The sequence below is a fragment of the Stegodyphus dumicola genome, chromosome 4, assembly GCF_044657685.1.
Source record: "Stegodyphus dumicola isolate Sdum_Otavi_A_Nest chromosome 4, ASM4465768v1".
Lineage (NCBI taxonomy): Eukaryota > Metazoa > Arthropoda > Arachnida > Araneae > Eresidae > Stegodyphus > Stegodyphus dumicola.
In genome coordinates, this window is record NC_140771.1 from 249,449,712 (window position 1) to 249,475,453 (window position 25,742).

Consider the following 25,742-nt stretch of genomic DNA (forward strand, 5'->3'; position numbering starts at 1 on the left):
GATTTTGAATTACGCCCAAAAGGGCGTTTTTTAAACTTTTTTTGTGTTACCTTTATTTATTAAATACCATGTTCTTCGCACTTAAACCATAAAATTCAATTCAACAGCAATATCGCAAAATAATTTTAAAATGAGTGTGTCTTTAGAATTTCCGATACACAGTCTCACGCGCTGGAGAAAAAAATATTTTTTTTTCCCTTTTTCCCGTACAGGGTTGCCATGGTTCGCTTTGAAATCGTTGAGTTTGTTAGTGAAAAATTCTTCAGTGTTTGACAAAATTTGAAATGGAAAATAAAACAAAGTCCAGATCCAAATTAGAGCTTTCAGATCCCCATATTCCAATGGAGGATTACATCATTCAAAATTGGGTGGCTATAAGTACTGCATTATCACAATGCGAGAAACATACATACACTCATGCAGATTCTTCATTATTTAATTTCTTGAAAAATAATGCAGGGCTGTAGTATTTGGTGGCAACAGTTTGAGATGTGAATCAACGCAAAATGCCAAAGCGAAATTAATAGCCCGTCTGGGCTATCATCCTTTGGGCTAATAAGTCTAAATCCAAAAACACGCATACAGATGGTATCACATAAAGCGACAGACAGATAATTATTCTGAAATCAGAAGCCTGGAAGAAATTAAAGAAGAACGAGTTAAGTTACTATTATTGATTGTTTACTACTTCTTTATAACACGACTTTATTTTTAGAAGCTTTCTCTATGCCTTCATTCAGGACGTCTTTTAATAGAACAAATGAAAAATGTGAGCTGAAATTTACCTATTTATGGTTAAGTGAATCTTTCTTGGACTATTTCTTTTCGAAAGCGGAGGGGTTACTAAGGTGGCAGTACGATAAGTATGATTCCGACGTAGTATATAATTTAGAAGCTTTTGATTTATGATAACAATGTAAAATGCATGCCCATATAGGAACATTTTGTGCAAGTAAAAAGAGTATCATTTTGAAATTGATGAGTCCGTTACAATGTATGTTATGTCTTCATGTGTGCTTTTTAATGCGCTACGTTTATTATTCAAGCTGTCTCTTTAACAATAGTAAACACCGCATACTTTTCCCTCGCGATTTTTCTAGTGGCAAAATTGGTAGAGAAAGGGGGAGAAACATCCAAGTAAATACGGTATTATAAGGTAAGTATTCCCTTTCATTGGTAAGTTGGCCCACCAGCGGCCGAGCGGTAAAGTCGCTGAACACTGGTAGTTCGGTCCGAGGTTCGAATCCCGCGAACGGGCTGGCTGCATGGGCGTTTTCGTGGTTTTCCCCATGTGTAACGTGTATACGAGCCAGTTTCCCTTAGAAAGTCCTCCACGAAAGGCATCCCTCCCCTTAGGCAGATAGCCCTAGTGTGCTTTGCCATAATTAAATACACACACACACACATTGGTAAGTTGCATAAATAAGTATTCTCTTTCATTGGTAAGTTGCATCAGTAAGTTGCATAAGTAAGTATTCCCTTTCATTGGTAAGTTGCATCAGTAAGTTGCATAAGTAAGTATTCCCTTTCATTGGTAAGTTGCATAAGTAAGTATTCCCTTTCATTGGTAAGTTCCATCAGTAAGTTGCATCAGTAAGTTGCATAAGTAAGTATTCCCTTTCATTGGTAAGTTCCATCAGTAAGTTGCATAAGTAAGTATTCCCTTTCATTGGTAAGTTGCATCAGTAAGTTGCATAAGTATGTTGCATAAGTAAGTATTCCCTTTCATTGGTAAGTTGCATAAGTAAGTATTCTCTTTCATTGGTAAGTTGCATAAGTAAGTATTCTCTTTCATTGGTAAGTTGCATCAGAAAGTTGCATAATTAAGTTGCATAAGTAAGTATTCCCTTTCATTGGTAAGTTTCATAAGTAAGTATTCCCTTTCATTGGTAAGTTGCATCAGTAAGTTGCATAAGTAAGTATTCTCTTTTATTGGTAAGTTGCATCAGTAAGTTGCATAAGTCTTGTGTGGTAGCATCAAATGTACAAAGGATGTAAAAGATCCTTTTATTTGACTCAAATAAAAATTAACAGACGACACTACTCGTGCTTACAGAACAGCCAGCATTTGTGGTTTTAATCAATATAAATTTTAAATTATCATCGGCAATTTTTGCTAGTCCATCCGCTTAAATTATCATCGGCATCCGGCCTCTCATTCCCATAATGACCAACATGAGCTTTGATACAATATCAATTCAAAATATGCTTCTTTCGTAGTTTTAAATAAACCTGCTTAATTTCAGTAACAATTTTATTCTTTCGAAAAAGCGGGAGAGCGCCTTAAGTGCAGATAAGGAAAATGAGTATGTAAATACATTAAGTTATTTGGAAGCGGAAGAAGTGAAGAATGTGCAATGCCCTAGCCGAGACTCGAACCACTGACTTCTCGATACGCGCCGAGTGTGCTGACCACTACATCACGAAGACATGCTAAGAAGGCGGGAGAAATACCTTATAAGTATAAATTAAAGTAATACTCCACGCATAATTTCTTGATCTAGGATAAAGCCACTTTAATTGCCAGCAGTTCTTCATGAACTTAATTTCTTGGTTAGGCTCTTCTTTTAATTATGTACATATTCCTTTTATTACTTGAATCTCCCACAGACAAATCTCTGTGTATCCTACAGAAAAATCCTTCCAGTTTCACTGCTTATAGTTTAAAGATAGAATAAATCTCGAGTTTAAATCTCAGGTTTTGTTATTTCATTTCTTGTCTTCCCTCATTCTTAGAAGGTTGTCTGATTAGGATCGCGTCGTGCTCATCGAAGAGTAAACTTAATCTCCAACTGCCAAGAGAAGCTACAATAATAATGGAGAATTTTGACAATGTTACTTCCTTGAAGATAATTATCAATATTTTTAACTTCTGAAAACACTGTGAGCAGGAAATCATTCTTAAATTAGACGTTATTATAATTGCAGATTTTAAAATTCTGAGCCTCGCCGTGGCTTAATGTGACAGCTATTACCAAGCCAAGTTTGATTTTAAGCTTCACAAATAGAGAAACAAAAATAATAGACATACCAGTTTATGGTTTCTCATCAGCTTACAAGGTATTTTCGTCCACATCCCAGCATGCCTTCGGGGTGTAACGGTAGCACACTCGACGCGTATTCGAGAGGTCCAAGTTAGAGTCCCGGAGAGAGCATTGCACATTTTTCATGTCTCCTGCTTCGAAATAACCTAATGTTCCTACAGTGGCGCCCGAACTAGAAGGTGGTGGGTGATGATTCTTCACCACCAGGATTTGGCGATTGGGCTTCCTAATCCGCAGTCGCTCTTTAAATGGGTGAGTTAGTCAGGTATTTTCTCTCTCCTTTCTGCATGCCTTCGTGGTGTAACGGTAGCACACTCGGCGTGTTTTCGACAGGTCCAGGGTTCGAGTTCCCGGGAGGGCACTGCTCGTTTTTTAGGTCTTCACCTTCCCCCCTCCCCCCCAAAAAAAACTAATGACTCTACAAACTGAAGTGGTAATAAAGCTCTTGGTCTTATGAGCTTAATGATTATTAGCCCAAATGAGCGTTAACCCAGAAGGGTTATTAACAAGACAAGTTGCGTCAAATAACTTCAAATGTCAGAATTACTTTTCAAATTGTTGCCACCAAATATTATCCCCCCACTATTTTTTGAACAGGTTTAAAAATTTACCAGACAGCCCCCCATAATATTGTAAAATATCAGTTAAACGGGTCTATTTATGTTTGCATTTAATGCATTGATTTTCTGAATTGTCTAATTATTAGCCCAGAAGGGCTATTGATTTCAAAACGGCATTTTGCGTCGATTCACTCTTCAGACTGTTGCCACCAAATATTATAGCCATGTATTATATTTAAAGAAACTAAATAATGAAGAATCTGCTGGAATGCATGAATGTCTCTCGCATCGCGAAGAAACAACGGTAGCTAGAGCCATCCAATTTTCAATAACATAGAACCGAACATGGGCACTCGGAAGCCCGAATTTTGAATTTCGAATTTGTTTTATTATCTATTTCAAATTTTGTAAATCTTTAACGAATTTTCATTAGCAAACTGAACGATTTCAAAGTGAGCGATGACAGCACTATACGAAAAAAAAAAAAAAAAAAAAAAAAAAAAAAAACACTTTTATCTCCAGTACGCGAGACTGTGTCATAATACAGGAAAGTCCTAGTCTCACAGGACCATATTTATAGAGGGAGTGTTCTTTTTGGAAGCATAAATTGTAGACATTACGTAGAAGACGAAGTAAAGACTTGTCGCTATGTCTTTGAAAAACAGATACTACAGAAGAAGGTTTAAATAACCGTTTTATTTAAACTAACGTAACGTAACAGGATGCACGCACTCGGTGCTCACAATTCACCACCACTTTTGTGGCTAAACTAATTTGAAGAGAAAATAAAAATTTAAAAATTCACAATAAATTAGGATAGCTAAACGACTGGCTCCTTAGTTAGCTAAACCGCTAAATCGGTTGCACACAGCAAAACCGAGCCTAAAATATCAAAATAATTTGAAAAGAGTTATAACTAACTTTTATTAAGCTTAACTTTTATTAAGTTTATAACTTAATATAAGTTTGTAACTTTTATTAAGTTTATAAAGGGTCGACCCCCTCAAGACCACAAAAGGAAAGAAAAGAGAAAAAGAAGCTAATTAACTAAAAATAATTGGAGGTAAATTAACGAACTAAAAATAAGGAAGAGACGCGAGACTGTGTATCGAAAATTCTAAAGATATGCTGTTTTGCTGTTTTTAAGTATTTTGTGATATTGCTGTTAAATTGAGTTTTATGTGTTTTAACCGCGAAGAACGTTATATTTAATCAATAAAGGTAACACGCAGAACGTTAAAAAACGCCCTTTAGGGCGTAATATAAAATCTGAAGGATTTGAGATTTTTTTTTTTTTTTTTTTTTTTCTGATTCATATTTTGTAAAACCGTAACTTATTTTCTTTTAAAGTAATTTTAGTGTTATGTTATTTTCAGGAAGGATATTTGAGCTAGTACAGTTCCCCTATTTGATCCCAACCTTTAAAACACTACAGGAAATTTGAAATCGGCAGGCGAGGCCACGATGTCGTCGGAAAATGATAACCGCCTCCCGATCAGAGGATGTGCCGGCTTAATTTTTGTGGATGAATCGATCACTGATGAGCATTATTCATTTATTAGGGGGAAATAAAAACCTCACGCAATTGTGTTGGCCTCTTTTTTATATACGGGGATCGTGCACAAATTGGTCAACAGAAGTAAAACGGAGCAAGCATAAATAATGACTTTTTTTTTAAAATCAAATACTAAAAATCTGATGTGTACACCACATGACTTCTTGTACGGAATATTAAATTATGCGCATTTTTTCTTGCATTTCATTTAAACTTATTGGATTGAATTAAACCTACTTCGCTGACAGCGCATAAACCGCAACAGAATAAATGCATTCTTTAAAATTCACTCTAGTATTTGTTTACCATAGCGACACTCTGGTGCTAGGTTTACTTAACAGTATTATATTTCGTTCACATTACAACTCATAATGCACAAAATTTATATCATTTAAAGAATAGAATTATCTAATCATTCCCACATGTTCTATTCAAATACTGTAATAAAGCTAGAACGACGTATAAAAGAAATTAAGCAAACAAAACAAAAAAAGAAACAGTTTTTCACAGACGATTGAGTATTTCTCATTCAATTAATTCAGTTCTCACTTCGCGACAAGGCAAAAATACATAAAAACTCAAAATATGTGTATTGAAAATTACGAAGTAAATCCTACACACTTATTTACTCGAAAAAATTCCAGAAAGGATTAAGCATGATTTAATTCGCAATAATGAATGAAGGCGTTATCTTTGTTGTTGCGAAATTAAGGTTCTCTAGATTGGCAACAAATCCACAACTCTGCTGTTTCAAATGTAAACAAGCAACGGCCGCCATCAAAAAAAAAAAATTATTAGGCTTAGCGGCACTTAAACAGCTTTAAAATTGTTGATAACTCTAAAACTATTGCATACAGATTTACTAAAGGCATAAAAACATTAACCGGAAGATAAGAACAACATAATTCAATCATTTTTAAAGCAAAAAATGTACAATTTACAAACATATATAAGAGTAAAGAAACTGAGATTACTGAGCCGGGTAACAGAGTGGATACTTATATAAATATATTTATATACGTTTGGTTCGGCCGATCGCAACCAAAATACGAGGTGCACATCTACATCTTATAGCAAACGTTGAAAATTTCAACGTTCTGAGGCGACTCGTTTTTGAGACATGCGAGATACGTATGTACTACGAAAATTTCTCTTCAGAATTCATTTTAAAGCAGTTTTACAGTTTTTTTTGGGGGGGGAGGAAAAGAGTGTTTTATTCTGTCCTTACGTACAGATATCACGCAAAAACATCGTTAAATTGCATTCGATAGCGGTCAAAATGGATATTTTCGTTGAAATATGCTGCCTGAAACTTTTTGCGATTACAATACTTCCTTTATACTTCGTAAAAGGAAGTAAAAATGAAATTTTTTTACTAAGTTTATAGAGGCAATGTTCTTTTTGGAAGCATAAATTGCAGACCCTATGTAGAAGACGAAGTAGAGAGTTTTCGATATGTCTTTGAAGAACAGATACTTACAGAAGAAGGTTTAAATAACCTTTCTTTTGAACTAATGTAACAAGATGCACACACTCGGGGCTCACAATTCACCACCACTTTTGTGGCTAAACTAATTTGAAGAGAAAATAAAAATTTAAAAATTCACAATAAATTAGGATGGCTAAACGACTAGCTCCTTAGTTAGCTAAACCGCTAAATCGACTGCACACAGCAAAACCGAGCCTAAAATATCAAAATAATTTGAGAAGAGTAACTAACACCCAGAGGTAATTTAAACACGCAGCATAAATTCGGAACTAACTCCGCTACGACTTCTCACGAACTTTCGAAACGCAGCTTAAATACTGCTTCTGAACACACTTAGATTTTGCATACTACGTCATTAAAATTTACATTCTGACAGGAAACTGAAATCAGGAGTAAAAGGAAAGTCGAACTGAAAACACACTGGTTATCATAAATTAAGGAAAAATCACGATTACTGAAAAAATTACGTGTAGAATTTAATGAAACTTGCCCACAATATACAACACATAGTAAAGTATCAAATAACATAAAAAGAAATTACCAGACAAATATGGTAGTATAGAAATTAGCACATGTATAAAATGAACAAATCGAAGGTGTCAGTTTGCTATAGGAAAAAAAATCTTCAATATGGAATATGATCGCCTCTAGAAGCAATACAGCACATACAGCGATGTGTGACGCTTTCAATTATGCGGTCTATCAGTTCCATAGGAAGCGAGAACCATTGCTCTTGCAAAGCAGTTGCAAGCGCGACAAGGGTCTGAAGGGGCGGATTGAGAGTAGCTAAACGTCTCCCGAAAGCATCCCAAACATGCTCGATAGGATTCAAGTCCGGGGATCGAGCTGGCCACTCCATGGGCATAATTGTTTCCTGTTGAAGATAATCATCTACGATGCGAGCCCTGTGGGGTCTTGCGTTGTCGTCCTGAAACAGGAAAGCATCACCTATTGCCCCGGCATATGGGCGCACATAAACATCAAGGGTATCATCTCTATAAATCTGAGAATTCACGGTTTCCCTTGGAAAGACATGGAGGTCTGTGCGTCCACCCAAAGAGATGCAACCCCAAACACAGACACTACCCCTTCCGTATGCATCTCTTTCACGGATGTTTGACGGATGATAACGGGTTCTAGTATCTCTTCATATCAAATAACGCCTACTATCGCTTTCTAGACTAAACCTAGACTCATCCGTAAAGAAAACCGCCCTCCATTGATCAGGCGTCCAGTGGACATGTTGTCGTGCCCACTGAAAACGATCCCTCCTATAGCGTGACGTGAGCGGTACACAAATGGCTGGTCGCCTCGCATACAGACCACCTTCGTGAAGCCTTCTACGTACAGTTGATGTTGACACGAACCTTTCGGTGGCTGCAGCAAGGGAGGATCTAAGAAGAGTCGGAGTAGCGGTTCTATTCCTGAGTGCCCATAATGTTAAATATCGGTCATCGGCGCTCGTTGTAGCAGTTGGCCGTCCTTGGCTGAACCTCCTAGATGCCGAATCTGTGGTTTGAAATTGCCTCCAAAGTCTATAAACCACAGAAGGACTCACATTTAGCCATCTGGCCACTTCTGTTTGACTTTGTCCTGCCTCTAGTCTCCCAATGACTCTCCATCGCAGTTCTGCAGGCAAATGATGCCTGGAGGTCATTGTTACGAATTGGCTATCTCAGATTTCTGATGTCACTGTCAGAGTGAAATATGTGGGCTTGTTCTCAAACATGGACTTTTATGCTCCTCGCAGATGACGTATTCCGAAAGCAGCGCCACTAATTTGCATATCGTAGTTTTACTCAGCTACTCTTACTTGGCAACATATTCAAATTTTACACAGTTTGGCTTATTTTTGAGGGAGTTATCGCTATTTTTGTGATTTTTCCTTAATTTATGATAAGTGTAATTTATTGTAATAAAATAAGGTCTTTAGAAGGTCAGGTCATAGAATTTTCTAAAAAACGTTACACTTCCCGTTAACGATACAATGCCATATTAAATTTCCTATGGCTAAATATAACAAAGATATTTTCTTAAAAGTTGTAAAATTATGAATCTACTTTCTGACTGGGAAAAGATATTTGCCGACTCGCTTAAAATATAGATATAAGAGTTCCCTGTCAAATAATTTTATAGGTCTCTACGGGGCACTTTTAGCAGGGATCTAATTTAGATTTTAGCATCAAAAGCGGGAGTGATAAGGAGAACTACAGAAAAGCTCCTCTAACTCAAAATTAACTATAAGGAGAATTAGTCAAAATGAATAAATAAATCCTCACATCTCAAATAGTATTTCTGTGGTGGGAAGAAGCTCATTTTTATGAATGATTAAATAAAGTTTTGTATGCTGATGCCTTGTGGTAAACCATGTACGAAGGGAGAAAAAAACACGTGAGCCCTTTACAGAAATCAGTATGTGACAATATACGTTCTTTAAGATCGCAAAGATTACTAATATTACATCATTTCAATTCTGTGATAATATATTTGAATAGACTCACTGGAAAATATAATTCTGTTTTAAAAAGTTCTTGATGTTGTGACTGATATCGTTTGTCTGGAATCAGGGCAATTCCCACGAAATTCCATATCGCATGCCATTGGCAAGAGCCTTGGCACCATAGAAGTGGAAGTAAGACTTGCTCAGTCCCCCCCCCACCCGCAATTTTGAAGGAGAGCAGCCCGGGGCGCTTAATGGCAAACCGCACATTGAGTTGATCAACGAATTTCGCTTACTGCGCATGCTCAATGGTGTACCGCTGGCGTGGGAGAAAATACTGGCAACTAAGCATAAGCAACCCTACACAAGCCTGTTCGCCATGTAGGTCTTATTGACTGTTTACAATTGCAACAGTCTATTTCACTTACAATAATTTATTTGACCTTTAATTTAGTAATTTAAACTAGATTAAATCCTTAAATTGTTAAAGTATATATGAATGGAAAGTATGGTAAATACTTAATTGTTTTTATTCCTCAGAAGTATAATCAGCTAATATAGCTTGTAAAGTTTCGTGTTTTGTAATCCTTTTTAAGAGAAAATTTGGATAGTTTACAATCGACATTTACACTCCAAGTAATGAAGCAGCTTACACAACCTGATACGTTTTAAAACCTCGAACTGTTTACACCCAAGATAATGCAATATCCACCATATATCGTATTTATCTTCTTTTAAAATTGCGGCAAAGTCGTAACTGCGCCAAATTCCATTTTGGGCATGCGCAGTAAGCGAAATTCGTTTAACATTGATCAACTCAATGTGTGGTTTGCCATTACGCCCCCGTGGCGATTGGTCAGAGAATCTCCCAAGCTCTCAAGAGGACTTCAGGCTCGTTGCATATTTGGAGTGTCCAGATGCCTCGCAAACATTATAATTTACAAACATCCATGGCTTCTGCGGAATTCGCAACCGGGACCTTCGATAAGGGTTTTAAAAAGTATTAAGGATAAAGATAATTACAGCTTAATCATAAAAATCGGTATGTCATAAATCTTTTAGGAAGTAAAAAGCTTGCGGCGATATAAGGCTCGATTACTTGGATTATGGGAGGTACTTGAGAGCTGTCTTCGTAAGAAAAAAGGAATGGAACTTTTAAGAAGGAACTTTTAAGGCAAACTGTTCGTATTTTATAGTTGTCTGAATCATATTTACCAAGGTTAGTGTACTACGAGGTTTGCTTATCCCAAACAAACTCTTTTTTTTCTTTTTTCTTTTTTTTTTTTTTTTGCGCGCGTGTGACGTCATTTAGTCTGCCCCAAAACCACTATTCCCTGTTCCCTTTTGTGGACGTGACTGAGCGTTGGAAAGGCCATATTTGTCTGCTGACTTTGGTATTTACTACACATGAGGAAAAACAGGAAAGCATCCTTCGTAACCAACCCTTTCGCTAGAATTTAAACGTGGATCGAACTAGTCGTGTTCAGCAACTTATAGCTTCAGTGATATGTTCTACAATTATTAATAAGAAACTTTATTGACTTCTTACAACATTTTAGCCATGAAATTACGCATTTTTTCAGACCATCGCTTTTGGAAACTCTCTGCCAACACGATATATTCCTGCATCCACGTGACTACTGATCACGCCCCTTCCCCTTGCTAACCTGAGACATTCCAATACCTGAAGCGCTCATAGAGGTACTATAAAGGAAGATAGCCGGAACAAAGCATGCATAGCGCATGCTAATCGGGGTAATAAATCGGAACTTGGAACATGGAACGTGTTCAGCTACCTTATCACTCAGCCAGTGGCGGCCACTCATGGACACATGCATTCTAAAACAACATTGGTACTATCTGACAAACGCTAAGTTCACTAATTGGCAATATACGAAAGATATACTGTTAAACGTAAAAAATAAAGTAACATAAATAAACTTAAAATTATAACTTTTTATATTTATAAACATATTAATTTATGTTATTTCTTTAAATAAAATAAATATTTAAATTCTTCCGAAACAGCCACTGTTTTGGCTTCTTTATATACGTGCACTGGTTCAATAATATAGCAGTAATCTGTAAACAGTTATTAAATTCTGATATTGTCAGTTATATTTTAAAAATCACATAAGGTATTTTCTCCCTCCTTTCTGCGTGCCTTCGTGGTGTAACGGCAGCACACTCGGCGCGTATTCGAGAAGTCCAGGTTCGAGTCCTGGTGTGGGCATTGCTTATTTTTCATGTCTCTTTTTTCAAAAGAACCCTAATGACTCTAGAACCACAAGCTTCGATTATATTTCGTAATCAAATAATACAAACAAATTCCACACTTCGTTTATTGTAATCATTTAAGAACTGCTTAACATGTTTAATCATCTTTTACCAGCCCAAAGGACAAATTTGCCCAGAAGGACTATTAATTTCGTTTTGGCATTTTGCGTTGATTCTTGATTAACTTTAAATGTCGGTTTACTTTTCAAATTGTTGTCAGCGAATATTAGAGCCTTACGTTATATTTAAAGAAATTAAGTAATGAAAAATCTGCATGAATGTATGTATATTTCTCGCACTGTGAATAAACATTGGTATCTAGAGACATAAAATTTTTAATAACGCAGTCCTCCACCCGAATATGGACATCTGGAAGCCCAAATTTAGAATTTGGAATTTGTTTTATTATACATTTTATATTTTATAAAACTTTAACGGATTTTTGATAAACAAACTCAACGATTTCAAATCGAGCAGTGGCAACACTGTAAAGAAAAAAAAAATATCTCCAGTACGCGAGATTGTGTATCGGAAACTCTAAAGATATGACTGAATTTTATGCTTTAAGTGCAAACAACCTGATATTTAATAAGTAAAGGTAACACACAAAACGTTAAAAAACGCTCCTTTTGGAGTAATAAAAAATCTGAAAACTTTCAGATATTCTTAAATTTTACAGTAGTTTTTTAATTAGTTTGAAATCGTCAGTATTTTTTATCAGTACGCATTTTTGTTATCATCATGAGCTTTGATCTAAGTTACTTTGAGGAAACGCCTTTCTTTTTATCACATTTAATTTTGCGTTGCTAAGCGGGACACTAATCGATGCACTTTTACATTGTTGTTTCAATTTTTATCTCCTTTGTTTTTTGAATCTGTATATTGCACTTTATAGATCAGACTGTCTTACTCCTGAATTTTCGTTCTGAAAAATCTGATGTGGAAACCACATGACTTCCTTGTAAGGAATTTTAAGTTATACACACTTTTCGCAGTATTTCATTTAAATTTATTTCCTCTTAATTCATTATACATATATCTCTCATTCAATTAATTCCGTTTTCGCTTCGCTCCAAGGCAAAAACACATAAAAATTCGAAGCAACTTCATTAAAAATATTAAATCACAGAAAAAAACGTAAAACACCAGAAAAAATTTTAAAAGTTTTTAAAAAATACAATTAAAATTAGAGTTCCTACGCAAAAGTAAGCAGTTCGGTCAGCGGGCAAGAAGACATATTTTTCGATGCACGAAACTGAGAGTTTACTTTTGGCCCTACTTTGCAAAAAGTTGAAGGGGTAGAAACTGACTCAATTCACTATTCCACTAAGAGTTTCAAATGTAAGCAAATAACTGCTTCGTTTGACTTAACAGCACTTAAACAACTTTTAAATTATTAATAATTCTACAACTATCGCATGCATATTAACAAAAGGCATAAAAACTTTAAGTGAAACATAAGAACAACATAATTACAACAACACTTTTAAAACAAAAAATGTACATTTTACCAACATATAAGACTATAAAAATGTGAGCTCGGGTAACAGAGTGAGTACTTTTGGTGCTGTCGATCGCAACCAAAAAGGGATGTGCACAACTACGTGTTATAGCAGTCTATGAACAAAATTCCAACGCTCTGGTACTACTCGTTTTTGAGCTATGCGAGATGCGTACATAGGTACATACGTCACGAAAAAATCTCTTCCGAATGAATTTTCAATCTTTTGGGGGAAACAAAGTACTTTATTCTGTCCGTACGTACAGATGTCATGCAAAAACATCGTTCAAATGGACTCGAGAGAAGCCAAAATGGATATTTTCGTTGAAGTATGACACCCTAAATTTTTCGCGATTACAATATTTTCTTTACTTCCTACGAGGAAGTAAATGGCGTTTACATATTCAAATTAATTTGCAAATGAAATTTATAATCGATCTGGGAACAATTTTTTTACGCCATTAACACGGAATAGAAATGATTAAAAGAAGTAAACGGTTTAAGAGATCAAGAAGCTCCCAACTATACAACGGGTCTCAATCTTGAATGGAAAGAAGCTCAAAAGTTGCTTGGGACAACCGTTACTTTTATACACTGCCAGCATACTATAAATAATTTTTAACCATAGCTTTGTTGAAAAGCACTTAAAACTCCCCATCTTAAATGAAGGGGTATCAATAATATGATAAAATTTAGAGAAAATGGTTATTACAAATATTTTTTCCTCAGAAATCGAGAATGAACGCTGCAATTAGAAACAAAGGGTAAGATTATATATAATAATAAAATTCGAAAGCTTTCAGATTTTACATTACGTCCAAACGGGTGGTTTTTTTTTTTTTTTTTTTTTTTTTTTTTTTGTGTGTGTGTGTGTGTCATTTACAGACGTTTCGAGAGCGTTTGAGCTAAAAATATTTAATAAACTGCATATTATTAGAATTTCCGACTGAGAGTCTAGCGCGCTGGAGATAAAAATGTTTTACAGTATTGCCACTAGTCGTTTTGAAATCGTCGAATTTGTTAATCAAAAATCGTTAAAGTTTTATAAAATATGAAATAGACAATAAAATAAATTCCAAAATCGGGCTTTCGGGTGCTCATATTCGTGTGGAGAACTATCTTATTCAAAATTAGATGGTTCTAGGTACCGTCGCTTTTTCACAGTGCGAGAAACATACACACATTCATGCAGATTTTTCATCATTTAATTTCTTTAAATATAATACAGGGCTGTAATATTTGGTGGCAACAGTCTGAAACCTGATGCAGCCGTTTAGAGTGATTCGACACTAAATGTCAAAACGAGATTAATAGCCCTTCTGAGACTCATTTCGAGACGCATAGCCGGTCTGGGCTAACGTCCCTTTGGGTTAAAAATAATAACATTTTTTTGAACTATCGTAAAGGTAACTTCGTTTCCTAATCGTACAATAAAATGTCATTAAATTTAAAAGTAATGGAGAGCATAGGAAAGAATAGGCTGACAGATATGTTACCGTTTATGCACTGTTGCAGTGATAAAACTAGACAAATAAGTCCGTACATGTGATTTGATAAATCATCGATGGCAGGTTAGTCTTTTTTCGTCACAAAAGAAGTACACTGCACAAAAAAAGGGAGGAACAGTTCTATATCTCTCGTTCTACTCGGCCGATTGACGAAATTCAACTTGCGTTTTTCATGTCTCGAAAGCGCGACTTAGGATATGTATTAGATTTATATATATCATTAGTCTAACATAGGTATTTTATCACAAAATCTTACTTTTTCTGAAATGACATGCCAGGGTTTTTGCATATTTCCATTCTACGGCTCAAATGATGCCAAACTGTCAAGTTTTGTAAAAATCGCACGAGTAGTTTTTAAAAAAATTACCCCTTAAAATTTTAGCTCCTTAGAGTTAACTGAATTGCAGTACTGATAAGGACCACTGAGACTGAGACTCCTTCTCCTTTATTTTATTTTCTTCTTTCTAGGTATTTCTTTCTCCTGATGAGGAGGAACCTTTAGCTGCCCTCGAAATCGATTGAGTGTTTCATTATACTTACGCTAAATACAAGGTTGCTTTTACGATTTTGATTGAATATATATATTTATTGATATCTCTTTCTTTCTTAAACTTTCTTGATTCCTTCTTCCAGAATTCGAAATTTAAGCTTAATTCAAATATGTATCGCATATTTTTTAAGATTTATTTTAAGAATTTGTATTTTTAAATATTTTTTATAAATTTTTCCAAAATTTTTTTATAGTATAATGTATGAAATTTTTAACATCCACTTAATGTAGGTGTGTTTCTAGGCACACCTGCAAAAAATTTCAGTTTTTTATTAAAAAAGATGTACATGAAATTGCATATTGGCGTGTTTTGAATTTTTTTTTTTTTTTTTTTTTTTTTTTTTTTTTTTTTGAGCGATAGTAATGTCAAATGTGGTTTACGCATTTTGTTAAAACTATTTTGAGATATGAACGATGATCTTTTTTTCCGTTCGTCAGCAGTGCAAAATATCTGATGTGTACCTCACACAACTTCCCTGCACGGAATATTAAAATACGTGCATTTTTGCTTCCATTTCATTTAAACTTATTGGATTTAATTAAATCTACTTCGTCGATAGCACATAAACCACAAATGCACTCTTTACAATTCACTATATTTGTTTACCATAGCGACACTCTGGCGCTAGGTTCACTTAACAGCGTTACATTTCGTTCATATCATAACTTAGAATTATCTAATCGTTGCCAGATGTTATATTCAAATACTATAATAAATCTAAAACGATGTATAAAAGAAATTAAGCAAACAAAACAAAAAAGAAGCGGTTTTTCACAGACGATTCAGTATTTCTCATTCAATTAATTCAGTTCTCACTTCCCGACAAGGCAAAAATACATAACAACTGAAAATATCTATATTAAAATTTTATAAAGTAAATCTTAAACACTTATTTCCTCCAATAAATCCAGAATGGATTAAGCATGATTTAATTCGCAATAATAAAAGAAGGCGTTATCTTTGTTGTTGCGAAGCTTAGTTTCTCTAGAATAGCAACAAATCCGCTGTTCTGCCAAGTTTAAAATGTAAACAGATACGGCCGTTATCCCAAAACTTAATAGGCTTAGCAGCACTTAAACAACTTTTAAATTGCTGATAACCCTACAAATATTGCATGCAGATTTACTAAAGGCATAAAAACCTTAACCGGAAGATAAGAACAACATAATTCAATCCTTTTCAAAGGAAAAAAGGCACAATTTACAAACATATAAGACTAAAGAAACTGTGATTACTCAGCCGAGTAACAGAGGGGATGTATATATATATATATGTATGTATGTTTGGTAAGGCCGATTGCAACCAAAATACGAGGTGCACATCTACATAGTATAGCTGACCTATATACAAAATTTTAACTTTCTGAGGCTACTCGTTTTTGAGTTATGCGAGATACGTACGTAAACGTACGTACAGACGCCACAAAAAAAAATTCTCTTCAGAATGAATTTTAAATCAGTTTTATAAATTTTTTATAAGTTTTATTCTGTTCTTACTTACAGATTGACGCAAAAACATCGCTAAATTGCATTCCATAGCGGTCAAAATGGATATTTTCGTTGAAATATGATGCCTGAAACTTTTCGCGATTACAGTACTTCCTTTTTACTTCGTACAAGGAAGTAATAAAAAGGAGAGAAAAATTAGGTTGCTATAAATTAAGGAGTTCGTAAAGTAAATTATTCTTGGCGCAAACTGAAAAAAATACGCCACGATAAATTTTTGAATTTCTCCCTAAATTTCGCACCAAATTTTACAAAATTTTAAATTTTTGCACAATTTGAGTCGAAATATGGGAAAAAAATTGGCATATCATTTCAGAAAAAGTCCGATTTTGTGTCAAAATACCTATATTAGAACAATGTATATATAAATCTAATATATATCCTAATTCGCGCTTTCGAGACTTAAAAAACGCAATTTGAATTTCATCAATTGGCTCAATAGAACGGGAGATACAGAACTGTCCCCCCGCGCCTTTTTTTTTTTTTTTTTTTTTTTTTTTTTTTGCGTAGTGTACAAATAATGCCAATACGATTTCAAACAAATACAGAGGGGTTATAATTAAAGTTCTACTTTGAAATGGTCATAAAAGAAATAACGTGCCATTAATATATCGTGTAAATTATACAAACTTGAAACTATTGGACCAAATGTTGTCAAACATGGCAATCTTGCAAAGGACGTCATGGGAATTTATTTTCCGCAATAAATAAATAAATAAATAACGTTCAAAAAGTCACTCCCAGGGGGGGGAATGGCACTGTGTGCAATATTGTTAAACGAAAAAGACATGAAGACATCGGTTTAAAATATCTTTAATTGTTTCTGAAATGTGTTACAAAACATGTTCAGTGTGGCGTCCACCATTTTCCGAAAGTATAAATCATTCGCATAAATCATTTGCTTCTTCTGCGTAAGCCAATTAATGCAGTTCTATAGTCTTTGTAGAAGATAACTTCTTCAAAAAACCTATGCCGTTTAGTTGATGATGAATGGGGATATCTGGTGTTTCCCTGTAATTAACAGGTGTTGTCTCACAGTCATCATTATTTAGATTTATCTTAATTTTAATTAATAATAACCAAATTAATTAAATTTTTTATATTTCAGCCAAAAATAAAGTAAATAATAATAAAAAATATATAAAAATATGCAATATGCACAAAATGCAGCAAAACAAAATTTATCTTCCCTAAAAAGCCCATTCTCATTTGCGTACGACTTATCAGCCGAGGTATTAATTAAAAAACTCAAAAACGCTAATTTTCGCCATCATTTTATCCGAGTGGCAGCAGTCTTGCACGCTGGAAATTAAAATCTGCTTTTTTTCAAGTGTTTCTACTGCTTGCTTTTAAATCGTAGTGCGTGTTAGTAAAAAACCTGATGTGTACACCACGACTTCCTTGTACGGGAATATTAAATTATATGCATTTTTTCTTGCATTTTATTTAAACTTATCAGATTTAATTAAACCTACTTCGCCGACAGCGCATAAACCACGATAGAATAAATACATTCTTTAAAATTTACTTTGTTTACCATAGCGACACTCTGGCGCTAGGTTTACTTAACAGTCTTAAATTTCGTTCATATTATAACTCAGAATGCACAAAATGTATATCATTTGAATAATTATCTAATCGTTCCCACATGTTCTATTCAAATACTATAATAAAGCTAGAACGATGTATAAAAGAAATTAAGCAAACAAATCAAAAAAGGAACAGTTTTTCACAGACGATTGAGTATTTCTCATTTAATTAATTCAGTTCTCACTTCGCTAGAAGGCAAAAATACATAAAAACTCAAAATATCTATATTAAAAATTACGAAGTAAATTTCAAACGCTTATTTTCTCGAAAAAATTCCAGAAAGAATTAAGCATGATTTAATTGGCAATATTAAATGAATGCGTTATCTTTGTTGTTGCGAAGCTAAGTTTCTTGAAAGATTGTTAAGTTTCTTGAAAGATAAGTTTCTTTTAAGAAGACTGGCAACAAATCCACTAGTCTCCTGTTTCAAATGTAAACATCAACGGCCGCCATTAAAAACAGGCTTAGCGGCAATTAAACAACTTTAAAATTGCTGATAATTCTAAAAATATTGTAAACAGATTTACTAAAGGCATAAAATCCTTAACCGGATTTTATAACATAAATAAAAAGAGTGCATTTGTGGTTAAGGATTTTATGCCGGTTAAGGATTAATTCAATCATTTTTAAAGCAAAAAATGTACAATTTACAAACATATAAGAGTAAAGAAACTGAGATCACTGAGCCGGGTAACAGAGTGGATATATTTATAAATATATTTATGCACGTTTGGTGCGGCCGATTACAACCAAAATACGAGGTGCACATCTACATGTTATAGCAGTCCTATATACACAATTTCAACGTTCTTTGAGGCTACTCCTTTTTGAGTTATGCGAGATACGTACGTACGCACGTACGTGCATACGTTCGTACAGACGCCACGAAAAATTCTCTTCCGAATTAATTTTAAAGCAGTTTTATAATTTTTTTTTGCAGGAAAAGAGTATTTTATTCTGTCCTTACGTACAAATATCACGCAAAAACATCGTTAAATTGCATTCGACAGCGTTCAAAATGGATATTTTCGTTGAAGTATGCTGCCTGAAACTTTTCGCAATTACAATACTTCCTTTTTACTTCGTACAAGGAAGTAAAAATTTGTAACTTTACAAAATATGAAATAAAAATTGCATTGCCAAAACTTAAATATATTATTCCCGATTCAAAAAATTCGTGAGAAGCCGTTGTGACTGTTTCCATCTCCGTAGGACTTTAATCAGCCGAGATATTAATTAAAAACTCTGAAAACACTAATTTTCGCACACATTTTTCCGACTGGCAACAGTCTCACGCGTTGGTGAGAAAACCGCGTTATTTCGAAAAGTGTTGCCACTGCTCGCTTTCAAATCGTAGAGTTGGCTAATAAAAAATTTGTAAGTTTTACAAAATATGAAATAAAAATAACATTGGCAAACATTAAACATATTATTAAAAAAGTCATATTCTGTAGTTGATGAAAGCAAGCGATTGCATATGACGTCACTGTATATCAAAAATTGTTCTTTAATGTTAGCATTTTAAATAAATAGCTGCTGTTGGCAACTTTTTTGTTTCAGGTTAGTATAATTTATACGATGTATTAATGGCACGTTAATTCTTTTATTGATATTGAGGACATGTTGTTATATTACATTAAATTTAAATCATCTCGTCATTAACCTGAAGTGTCAAAAGTTTTTTCCTGGTTCGGCAATTAAACAAATATTTAGGAATTGGTTGTTGCTTGAAAAGAATGAACTATTTTCTTTCTCACTGCAAAGTTTTCATACATTTGCTTTTCAGAGGTACATAGAACTTACAAACTTTTCTATGGCTGTAGCCCGCTAATCTAGCAAGCTTATGCGCTAGATTAATTTTATAACTTCTTTAGTTTTAAAATTTCTTTTTTAAATATTTTTATAAAACTTTGAATTCTATAGAGTAAAATATATATAATAAAATATATTTAAAAGTCTTTCTAAATTATAATGTTTTTAAAACTAAACGCACTAAAATTAAAAAATATTTTTTATCCATTGTAAAGTTATTAATTCATGTAAACAAAATCGGGTGCTACTTTGGTAGACGGTTGCACGGGTTTTTGGCGATTTACAATGGCGCAATTGTTGGCGCGGTTTTTACAGTCGTCAGCCATCTTGAAAAATGCTGTTTTTACGTAGTTCACGCATAGTAAAATATTCGAAACTTTAAAAAAATAAATATCGTTAAAAATAATGGATTAAGTTTTTGTTGAAAACGTGTTTTTTAACATGGCTGGGAAATATAAATAAATACATTTACTAAGAGTATAAAAGGCTAAAGTAAGGTTAAATTATTACTTTCATATAATAGAATAAAAACACCGCTATTAAAAACATTGCACCAACATTTAATTGGAATAAAATATTACTTAAATTGAGTATTGAATTAAAAACATCATACCAACGTTTAAAGAATTAAAATTTTTCAATTACTTATATTCAATTCCTTTAAAATAAGTTTTATAGGATATAATCATTTAACATTAAAACATATGTGGCAATAAATATCTCAGGAATTTTTTAAAACAGTGTATTAATTTTTCAATAAAAATTGAAGTATATAATTATAAAGTAAAAAAAAAAAATATGTACTTACATTTTTTAAAGTATTTTACCTGTCGTATATTGATAAGTACCAGAAAAAAAAAAAAAGATCTTCATCTGTGATCCACAACTCTCGCACTTCACTGAAGAAGCAATTAGCGGGGTTTCCTCCAAAAATTAAAAGTAAATTTCCTCTGACCCTTGTAACAATAAATAAATCTTTGATGAGGAAAGCCAGGTTGGCCAAAATAAGGTCTCAAACGGCAATTTTTTTATTCCGATACCAATAATTCTTGGTAATTACCAATAACATCATTCATTTTCGAAACGGACACATCCCTTCGCTTTGAAATCTGAGAAATTCGAAGAGATGTATAATAAAATTTTAAAATGGCGCGGTAATGCACAAATATTCAGTATCCAATCAGGGAGCTGATTTAAATTTATAGATATTAAAACTAATTACTTTTAAAATAATGTGACGTCATTCATTACATCATTCACTACATCCACAACATAAAATTCCATAAAATATCATAAACAATAAAATTTTTATTTCAAATAAAAATGCAAATTTAAATTCATTTTTATTATTTAGAAGTCATAAATAATATTTAAAACACGGAATTTATGCATAATAAAAGGCATTATTTTTTAAATAAAATGACAACAAAGTATCGGTTACCATAAATAACTTGTCCAGCAATGGGTTTACAGTTATAAGTCAGTCGTATCACTCGCCAAAAAAATCGCCAAAATCCGTGCAACCGTCTACCAAAGTAGCACTATGCATTTAACTATATTTACATATGAATTACCTAGAAACTTGCAAACGTTGATAAGTTAAAGGAGATGAAACCATTTAACGAGTTATACGTAGTGCGTCTCATCAGGTTGGTTTATCCAAACTATGCTGAATATCCTTTCGCGTAAAGAGTTTAAAATTTTCCCCGATTTTATTCCGACATTGTATTTTAAACTGAATTTTCAGCTGAACGCAAACTGAGCGTGTCAAGGGAAAAGTGAATATTTGTTTACATTAGAAATAATCTCTTTTTGAAATGTTTTACAATAATTTATAATTTCTTTAATAATAATTATAAATTACAATTTATAATACCTAGAACAGCGGTCATTTCGTATGATCGCCGGGCTTTATAGTGATACTATATAAACTAGCAACTTCTCAAATAGAAGCATCAGATTACAAATTAACACTAATTTATCTAAATTCAGTGAATGAATGATTTCATATTATCATAGTAGTAAAATCACATAAGTCATGCATGAAATTACCAATAATATAATATAAAAATTATTATCATATTTATATACTTACTCTTTCTTTTAAGCAAGAAGATAATTTGCAAAATTGTTTTCTCTAAGAGACATTTTGAGTTTCATTAGATACCACACTAATCGAGCTTCCAATTGAAGAACTGGATTCTTTCATATTTCCATTTAACAAAGGGAAGTACTTTTCCCAGTTGTCGCAGATCTTCACACGATCTCGCAGTTCTTTATGTTCATCATTTTCGTCTTGTTTCATAACATTACCAAAAGTTTCTTTTGTCAAACGGTGCAAATCTCTCATTGCTGTAATAGCATCTTCATCTGCGATCAGTTGTAGAATCTCGTTCACTAATGAAGATGGCACGTCTTCTGGATCCAAGAGCTGTCCCAGATTCTCCAGAATGGGACTCCCGTGAGCCAAGACATTTCGTAAGTTAATGCCGTTGAAGAGACTGGAAGATTTTTTCCACAAGCATCCCAATCTTTTGTTCCGAGTAATATTCATGCAATCGAAGAGAAGCGTTTCAATCGAAGCTTGAAATTTAGGATCTCGCATATATAGCTGAACAACTTTGTGCGTGGTGTATTGTTTAGTTTTCCAATTTCTGGCATTATCCCATAAATTACGTATGTCTGAATTAGCCTCTATTACTAAAGTCTTTAGATGGTGTATTCTGTCTAAAAGATTCGAACAAGCATCTCTATGCGCTGCCACTTGCTTGTTTCCTAATACCGCCACAGATAATTTCCTTTTATTTTCTGAAGAAAATGGTATCACATTACACAATGTTTCGAATTCCTTTCCTCCTATAGATTCACCATTGAATATTTGTTGTATGTAACTAATGGGTTCAATGGCAAATTTTAAAATATCCAATGCTCTTTTTGAATCAGTTTTATAAGATTTTCTTAACTTTTCACGTTTCTTGTTAGATAAAATAAGATTTTTAATTTCTGCATCTCTTTCTTCTTCACTTAACAAAATGCCTTTTTCCAACGAGTCTTGTAATTTATATTTGGAAGACTTCACACATTCTGGAATATCAGCCATTATTTGGTCTCGATCCTCTTTTGAATAATCATATATATTCCCTGCAATAATTTGTATGAATCGATGAATGTTACCTACATCGGTTTCCGTCTCATTTTCTTGAGAGTATAAATCACAGATAAACTTCTTTATATTTTTAACGAAATGATCAGGTGTTCTATGGACGTCATCATTTTTGCTTTTCATAATTTCTAGTAATCTCTTAGAATTGGAAAATTGGAAATGTTCAACTGTAAAATTTAGCAAATGCTCCAATGGCCATAAAATTTTATTTTTAGTTTCCTCTGGATCATTAATTTTTGATTCCAGTGCGTGAACAAGATTCTTAAAAAGCAGTTCATATTTCTCAATAAATTCCTGAAAAGAAACTGAATATTTTGCTTTTTGATCATCGAGTTCAGTTTCGAGCTTCAAGAAGGAATTAAAAAGTTCGTAATTGTACATGGGAGAGAGGTACAATAATCTCTGCCACTCTTCTCGTGCTGCTTTCACTAGTGTTTTGCTACGTTGAAATATGAATTCTTTAATTCTTATATTCTGAAGTTCATAAACTGGTTGGAAAAAATCATTTATTTTTCTGATTTCCGTCTGAATATTTGAAAAGAGATCAAAATTTTTCTCTGTGTTGAATTTAATCTCGGGTTCTTGATCGTTTAAATTACTTAATGCATTGCGAATCTTCCGAAGTGTGCTTGCAGTTTTAGAAGGTAAACAAGCAGAAAGCAGATGACAATAGGATTTAGCAGTTTTACCTTCTGTTTTAATACTTTCGCCTATTACTTGGAGAGCCCTTTCGATGACAAATACAGATTGGACATCATCCACTTCTATGCACAACGCAGTTTTAACATAATGTTTTAATCTTGCAATTAATAATTCATCTTCAATTTCCGGAAAACTCAGCAGGCTTTCGGTAACTTCACATTTAGGTAAACGCTCTCGGGCGTTCCACAGTTCCGCATCGGTCTCACGAAGAACTTCTATAAATCGTTTTATTACTTCTCTAAGTTGAAATCTTTCAAGACACGGAACTACGTATATGTTGCTACTGTTACCCTTTAACCATAATTTATCTTCATTTACTTTTTGGCTTAAAGAACCCTGTCTGCCACGAATAGAAGCCCTGGCTTTAACATTGGTGGTAAAATACTTGTTACTCAACACAGACAAAAAGAAAGCGGATTCTATTTCAGAATACTGAGCTATGTTTCCTAAATTTAACTTACTTTTCAAAAGAAAAATGTTATCAAAAAACAAAAGGGCAGATGTGAAATCTAGGTTATCGTAGAAATGCTTAAATGTTTTATAATTATCGAGGGGGTTAATCTCCTTCGTTTCATCAGCACAATCAGTTTCATCCGCGGGGTTGATATCAGCTACTGTTTGAATTTCACCTATCGACGTATCTTCGTCTACGACGAAGAAATTGTTATAAATCTCTAAAATTGATAAAACGGTCTCCTTTATCTTAGTAGCCTGAGAAACGAGAGTACTACCATTCATTTTAGACCTAATACCTCTAATGGTTTTAGTTACTGCTTTTAAAAAATTATTGAATAGAAGCATTTCTTGCAGTATAAAACTGAATTTTCGTTGATTCTCTCTCATTGCCGCAAAATCTTTGGATCGTGTTTGATCTGTTTTCATAACGGAATCAAGTTTATCAAGATAAGAAACAACATCGTTAGAAAACACATCGTTATCAAGACTTCTGTATGAACAATTTTCTTTCCCCCAGCATCCATTAGCAGCATAATCATACAATACATGAAGAAGATTCACGTCGGTAGTAAGCACGGCATAGTAAAGTGAAGAAAATCCCTCCGAATCGGCGATACGAGGATCCGTTTCGAATCCAGCTTCTGCAAGTTTCCAGGCGATGTATGGTGACCTGTACAATAAAGGAATAACAGATTTGAATTCGCTTTTCAAAAGTGTTGCGATGAAGACTTCCTCGGGATTTAATAAACGGCATAGTTTCTTAATAGTGGTACTGTCGATTTCGGCATTTTTTAATGTAACGTTTAAGGCAATTTTTTGCAGTTTAAAACCTAACTCTCTTTTCAGACCAAAACTAAAACGGAATCTGCGCCGGTTTTCAACAGTGGTAATCTGTGTCCCCGATTTAAACAGTGTTAATCTTTGTGGAATTTTCTCCGTAACGTCCATTTTTGGAGTATTTTTTGGATACATCTGGAGAGCTTCTTGTACGTTAGAGCATTGAAAATTTAGCAAACATACACAACAGTTTAGTAAACGTGAAGCCTTTTCTAATTTTTCGATATAAGTAGCCTTTAAGATATTATTTTCACGAAAAGTATTGTTAAGAATATTTTTAAAAGTATCCACAACAGTTTTAAAAGTTTTGTCATAAAAACATTTATGTTTGTTCCGAAATGGATTAAATCTTTTAATGGCTATTTTAATATCGAATATATTTTCTGCATTACCTGTTAATAATTCCAAACGCGTCTGGAGTTCCTCATCACCGCAATCGTCTGTTAGGAAGCTCATAACAATGCACCATTCTAAGCTATCTTTTGGTGGAACGCTTATTTCCCATTCTCCTAAATAACAGCCTATTTCTTGGTATTTGGATCTATCGAAATATGGAGTTAGGTCATGACGCTTCGGAGCCTCCATGGCAAACAGATATAACTTCCTTTAAACACGCTTGACCACTTTTACTTTAAATACAATATATCCTACAATCGTATATAAAAAGAGCCATATTTCAAATATAATCCTAAACAACATTCATCACTTCTAGTAGTCTGTTTTCGTTCAAAAGAAAGGATTAAAAAATTGTT

At 33.7% G+C, this 25,742-nt stretch overlaps 1 protein-coding gene across 3 annotated transcripts in view; it reads right to left on the minus strand.

Moving 5' to 3' along the window:
* LOC118193292 (uncharacterized) overlaps positions 1-25,376 on the minus strand; it is a 67,263-nt gene extending 41,887 nt beyond the window's left edge. For 2 of the 3 annotated variants that reach the window (XR_004758902.2, XM_085816209.1), the window contains exon 1: positions 21,928-25,376. Coding sequence is in view for 2 of the 3 variants with exons in the window: in XM_085816209.1 (XP_085672335.1) it covers positions 21,970-25,125 (3,156 nt within the window). In the remaining variant the exon portion in view is untranslated. Of the gene's footprint in view, positions 1-15,232; positions 17,442-21,927 lie in introns of those variants that run through there. The other variant, XM_035364347.2, reaches the window with a different exon arrangement.
* Positions 25,377-25,742: the final 366 nt, after the last annotated feature.